The 6,646-nt window shown below is 45.9% G+C and overlaps 1 protein-coding gene across 1 annotated transcript in view; it reads right to left on the reverse strand.

Annotated features, from left to right (window-relative positions):
• The window catches only part of DNAH10 (dynein axonemal heavy chain 10), an 86,372-nt gene extending 80,131 nt beyond the window's left edge, over positions 1-6,241 (reverse strand). The window contains exons 1-4 of the mRNA XM_090062521.1: positions 6,004-6,241; positions 4,970-5,065; positions 3,243-3,412; positions 2,280-2,388 (exon numbers count right to left, since the gene is read on the reverse strand). Coding sequence (XP_089918647.1) covers positions 2,280-2,388; positions 3,243-3,412; positions 4,970-5,065; positions 6,004-6,235 — 607 coding nt within the window. The 5' untranslated portion in view covers positions 6,236-6,241. The remainder of the gene's footprint in view (positions 1-2,279; positions 2,389-3,242; positions 3,413-4,969; positions 5,066-6,003) is intronic.
• Between the last annotated feature and the right edge of the window lie 405 nt (positions 6,242-6,646).

The following is a 6,646-nucleotide window of genomic DNA, read 5'->3' on the forward strand; positions in this document are numbered from 1 at the left end:
ATAAAAAAACAATTCAGAGTTAGCCCTCTGAAAAGTTCAACATAGCTACTAACAAACTGCATTTGAAATGAGTAAATTCTAGGCTTGAAAAGACTACAAATGCCCTTGACAAGCAGCAGAAGTAGATGAGATGGCCTTCAAGAAAAGGACGTTTGTAATCAAATGTTATTGTTCAACTACAGGGTGGCTCAGTGCTGGGTGGAGGCCCTGTTTTAATCTCTTGCTTACACTTCAGAGGAAATAAGAGAATCTTCCATTGAGCTGGTTGAAGAATTACCGATCTTTTTGCTGTAAATTGTGAAACTTGACAAAAACAATGTTTCAGGTTTTTTTAAGAAAAATTTAAATGAAAACAATTTGCAATAAAAATAATTTATCAAGGGCCACTTGGTGACCTCCAATGATAGAACTTCTGGGAGCCTTCAGAAATGGATTGAAGCCATTCCCCGACTCTGGTTTAGGGTTAGTATTAGTCCCAGTTGTTTGTGGGGGGGCAGGTTTGAGGCTAGCTGTTTGCACCATTTAGGTTATGGTAGGCGCATCTACATGTGCATTAATGCTCCAGAGTTACTGCACATTTAGTACCTGTAATAACAAGTATTAACTTAATGGGCAGTAACGAGCACATGCTTTTTTAGTGACACTAATGCACAGATTATAGTTTCATAGTTTCATAGTTTCTAGAGTCGGAAGGGATCTGAGCAGATCATCTAGTCTGACCCCCTGCCATGGCAGGAAAGAATACTGGGGTCAAATGACCCCAGCAAGATGTTCATCTAACCTCCTCTTAAACACCCCCAGGGTAGGGGCCAGCACCACTTTGCTTGGAAGTTGGTTCCAGACCCTAGCCGCCCTGACTGTGAAGTAGCGCCTCCTGATATCTAACCTAAACCCACCCTCTGCCACTTGTGACCGTTATTCCTGGTCACTCCTGGCAGTGCTCGGGGAAACAGTGACTTCCCCAATGCCTGCTGATCCCCCCTGACTAGTTTATAACAGGCCACAAGATCCCCCCTCAGCCTTCTCTTTTGGAGGCTGAACAGGTTCAGGTCCCGCAGCCTGTCCTCATAGGGCCTGCCCTGTTGTCCCCTGATCATACGAGTGGCCCTCCTCTGGACCCTCTCCATGCTGTCGACATCCCTCTTGAAGTGCAGCGCCCAGAATTGGACGCAGTACTCCAGCTGCGGCCTGACCAGTGCCGCATAGAGGGGGACGATCACCTCCTTGGACCTGCTCGAGATGCATCTGTGGATGCATGCCAAGGTGCGGTTGGCCTTCCTTACTGCCTCCCCATACTGCCGGCCCATGTTCATCTTGGGAGTCAATGATGACCCCCAGATCCCTTTCCGCCTCCGTGCTGATAAGAGAGGAGATCCCCAACCTGTAGGTATGGTGCCGGTTGTTCCTCCCGAGGTGCATCATTCTACTGCACATTAGCAAAATAGCATGGTTTTTGCCGTGTTGTACCAATGTGCAGTATAACTAGTCTACTGAGCATTTAGCATCTTGTGTAGATGTGCCCAGGGAGAGCTATTTGACAACCTCAGTCTAGGATTACATTTCGGGCCACCATGACAGGGTCAGGGATTTGGACCACACAATGGCTAGATTTAGGGTTCCTACAGTTTGGAACAGACAGTCAGTGGCTTTAGGATAAAGTCTTAACTGTCAAAATAAGACCTGTGTTTTATGTACTGCTACTATTTATTAGAATTGGGCCCATGTAAACATTCCTAGCCCACATAAGAGATTTAGGAGCAGTGTAACTTTCATATACAGCTTTTCATCTTCAAAGAACTTAACAAAGGATAATCACCATCTATAAAATGGAGAGATTAACACAGACAAAGTGACTTTCCACAGGGTTGATGTTAAACCCAGGATCCCAAGTCAGAAGTTTCTGGCTCACAGTCCCACTTTGAGAACATCCCTGCCTGGCCATGCTGGATATACATTATCCAATATCCTAATCATCATCATTTCCTAGATCAGGGGTTTTCAAACTGTGGTACATGAAACCTGAGCATACACAATACATCTCTGGGGGGTACACAAGAGAAACCCCGGATTTAACAGCAGATTTAATCTTCATTACAATAATAATTGGCATTTAAGGGGTTAGACTATAAAACAAATGTTGGTGGAGGTACATAGACAGTTGGCAAATCTGAAAGGGGGTACGCAATAAGAAAAAGTTTGGGAATCTCTGTCCTAGATTAAGTGTTTTTTTTAACGTAAACATTTAAAATGTTTGGCTGTAATTTATCCACGAATAATACCTCTTGTATCCCTGAGAAAGTATATAATATCATCTTGTAGAAACTCTTCAGGGATTTCATCAAGAGCCAGATGAAAATACAGGTTGGAAACTTTCTGTTTGATGATTTTCTGAAACAAAAGAAAAATGACATGCAATGTAATGGAATGCAAGAGTTTCTTAAACAATTTCCACAACAGATTTGTTTTTCTAGCAATGATACAGAATCAATTACAGCTGTTCCTTCACTTTCTCTGTGTCACTGGCCCAACCGAAGCACCAAAACAAAAACAACATCTTTAAAAAGTCATGGAGGTAGAAGCACAAATATTCCAGTTTGGAAACAACCAATGAAGGCTAAAAAACTATCAAGACATTTAGAAGAGACTGTTTCAAATGAGAGAAAAGCATGATAGCAATGAATGTTGCCTTCAAGGAACACATAAGCACATTCCCCATCACTCAGGTAGAAGGAAAAATGACTGAGAGTTCAAGAAAAGACGAACTCATTCAACAAAGCTAATTAAATGAACTCAAATAGAGTCCATCCTGACTGCCTTAGTCAGATGAAACAGTAAACAAACAGCCTGTGGTCAAATGCCTTGTGCCTCTTTCCCACAGTATTTATATTTACTGATTATAACTAACTATAACTTTCCTGTCTACTTTGTGCAAACACCTCAAAGGGCAAATGGTGCAGTATATAACATCCACTGTAACCATCAGGATTAAAAACTGCACAATTTTCCAGGTAAACAGAGAAAGGATGATCATTTTTCTCTGAACCAGCAGACACAAACCACTGCCAAAGGCTTGACAAACATTGATAATCATTGGTCTAATCTCAGATGGAGAATTGTGCACCTGTATCATGTGGTTTTTATACTGCTCAAGGAAACATTTGGACTACTATGTAAGTTTGCCTGAAAAAAATCATGTTTATGAAACCCAGGAGGAGAACAAAAGTAAAATGCAGTAGACTCACTCGGACTAAACGACCTGCATCACTCAGGATTCCCTGATCCAGTTCACTCAAACGTGATGCAAAAGACAAACGTGACATATGCATTGATAGATTTCTTGATAGGGTTTTCGATAGATTCCTTGATAGACTTCTATTGACTGCATATTCTGAAGTGCTTTTCCGTTCTCGCTCTAATAACGCAACACACAGAAGGAAAAAAATCAACTCTCCAAACCAACCAAATTCAAATTATACAGTAGTGCTGGACTAAACAGACAAACGTTTTCTTTCATCTTTACTGATCTCTTTCACAAAGCAGGTGTACAGGTTTTGCATTAATCACACCATTTCCTAACACATTTCTGTAGAAGTGGAACTCAGTTGTATTCCCAAGAGCTAATCTACACTATGCAGGTACAGACCTTAGTGCAGATATGGCATATGCCGGCAGGAGGGAGTTTACCATCTGTAGCTACACAAGCTCCCTGACTGCCATAAGCTTAGGCAAAAAAAGCCCTCTGCTATTGGTAAGGCTGTATTCACAGTCAGGGTTTTGCTGCCATACCTATATCAACTGGACAGAGTGGTCTTTTCACACCCCTTTGTTTAAAACATCTAATGCCTCCAGTTGACTTGTTATGGACCAAAAAGATCTGATGCATTTCAGAACATACAGGTGTGCTTGTAAAGAAGCCAAGGGAAATATTTAGGGCTGAGTCACAGTTTGCGCAGCTTGAGAGATGCTGGAGGGAAAGAGCATAGAGGGGTTGTATGCCTAAGCAGAAATGGCACCAGGCACTACACCTACTCACTACAGAGCCAGCACTCTGGTCACCTCTCCTGTGGGACTTGCCTCATTGCTTTTGTTGCATAGTGTTTTCAGCAGCACTGACTGCTGCTCCCTGTCCCCAGGGCCTGTTAAACTACAGCACTGTGACTGCCTTCCATACAGGTGTGCAAGAAGGTAGGAGAGTGCCATTTCCCCCAGCAAACCCCTGCAGGGGCAGCCAAAAAATCCTTCTCTGAATCTTCTTGGGCTTCTTTCACACAAACAGACCCTGGATATTCTGTAAGAAGAGCTTCCTGTCACAGCAGTTATGAGGGTCAAAGTCATTCCAAGTCATCAAGCACCAAATTACATGGACTTGCAAAATGTAACCCTTTTGAGAGGTATTTCAGATGAATCCGCATTATTACCAAGGTTCCAGTGATGCATTATATCGATAATACCTACACCCAATACCAGGACTCTGCAATTAGAATTCTCAAAAGTAATTGTCATATACAGGGATTAGCAGACGGAAAAATGATGCTTCAGACAGGTCATTACTAAGATAACATGTGTGTACACTAGGTCTCTGCCTTTACCTTTAGAGAAGCACAATCATTTAACAAACATGTTTGTGTCTGAAAAGTTCTCACCTGTGACTGATCAAGTAGTATTTATAATCACTAAATGCTGAAATTTGGAAAGTTTTTTTCTACTTTTTTCTTGCTTGTGGATTGTGCATTCTGTTGATCACCAGTGAGTTTGTTTCCTGTGTCGTTTGTGCTTCCAGAGCAAATGCCAAACAAAGAGACTCAGAGGCTGGTACAGTAAATGTAACTATTACATACATTTATTAGACTGACTAAAATGTCCCTTATATTGAGGTTTGAAAGTTGTGATAATCTTACTGAGGACATATTGGCTGAAGCCTAACCCTGAGTCTTTATAACTTGTCAAAAGATCTCATGATCATACTTACTTGCTTCTGCAGTCAAAGAGCTGTCAAAATAATCCTCCAGAGGGTTGTGTGAACCTTCCTCCTGGTCATCTTCAAATGCACTTGTCTCCAATGTCTCTATACAGCATGATGAACAAAAAACAGGTGCATGTAAAACAGGAACAATGCTCTTCCTGGTACCTGCTGGCTGTGCAGTAGCTCGTTACTACCGCACAGTAGTATCACATGTGACGTGACACTCCTGTGAGGTAGTAACGAGCTACTGCACAGCCAGTGTCACCTAAAAGCCATTTGGAGATGCTACTGTGGCGACATTACCATGCAGTCATTTAGTACTTGCATACACTGCACTGGAGAGACTGAGCAGTAGCACCACTTTAACATACACAAGTGCTAAATGATTGCGCAGTAACTAAGCATCAGCGTCACATGTAGATGGAGTCCCACAAATCTGAGCTGGGGATGTGTGGGCAGCAATAAGACAAGGGTGTAGACACACAGTGGGCGCAGATGACATGGACAGATGCCCACGTGGCTGTACCTGGAAGGCGCACTGGTAAGGGGCGGGGGGGGCGGACAACCATTGGGAAATGCAAACTTTAGGGGAAGGGCTCCCCGTCATCCCATTGGTCCCATGCACAATCCCAGGAACGCCTGGTAACAGTGCCGGATGATGACATGCTGAGGGCCTGTCCAATTTAAGAGGCCCCCTACGATAAAAATAATCCACAAAAGCCACAAAAATTGATTTCCATTAATTTTTAAGAGAAATTCGTGTTATTTCTGTGCAAATATATAAGCTCACTCATAACCGTGGAGCCACATATGTATATTTTTGTCATATTACAACGAAAACGTCCAGTTTTTCATTCTTATTAGAGGCCCTACAAAAAACCCCAGTCCCTTAAAGGGCTTTGTGGGGACTGCTGCCAACGCTTTGGTGCATCGCAAGAGAGAAGCCGCACGTCTGAGGACCCAGAGCGATGGTTAGTCAAGAAGAAGAGGGTTTCGCTGCAGACGTATTGGCACGTGGGGGCGCAGCCGGCCCTGCTCACCGATCTCCACGTCGCGCTCCTCGTGGCGCAGCTCGGCGCGCAGCAGCAGGGCGGAGGCGGCGGCCGCGCCCTCCTCGCCCGGGTCTCTGCGGTTGAGGAAGCGCAGCAGCTTCTCCGCCTCCTCGCCGTCGCCGCGGTTGAGCAGCTCCTCGAAGGGCGCCGGGTCGGACAGCCCCAGCGCGCTCAGCGCCCGCTGCCGCGCCCACTGCACCCGCACGTCCTCCAGGCTCATGGCGGCGGCGGCGGCGGCGGCGAGCGCTGCCCCTGGCAACGGCCGCGAGCGGGAGGGGGGCGATGCCGGCGCGCGCTGCCCCTGGCAACGGCCGCGAGGGGGCGGAGCCGGCGCGCACCCAACCGTCCCTCGGGCGGCCCAACGGTCGACGGCGCGCGCCGACTGTCAGCCTCACACCCTGGAGAGTTAAAACACCCCTCAGGGAGGGAGGGTGCTCTGCAAGGTGGCACCCTCACAGCTCAGGGCACAGACGCCTCCCCAGCACAGCTTGCTAAATCTAAGTGATTTAGATGTAGGAGCCTGGGCAACCTTGGCGGGGGCGCTGCGGGCACGGCCCCCCGCGGCTCCCCATGCCAGCCCCGAGACCGCACACAAGGAAGGATCCGCGGTGTTAGTCGGAGCTGGCTTTAG

The sequence above is a fragment of the Crocodylus siamensis genome, chromosome 9, assembly GCF_052110815.1.
Source record: "Crocodylus siamensis isolate JL-2025a chromosome 9, ASM5211081v1, whole genome shotgun sequence".
NCBI lineage: Eukaryota > Metazoa > Chordata > Crocodylia > Crocodylidae > Crocodylus > Crocodylus siamensis.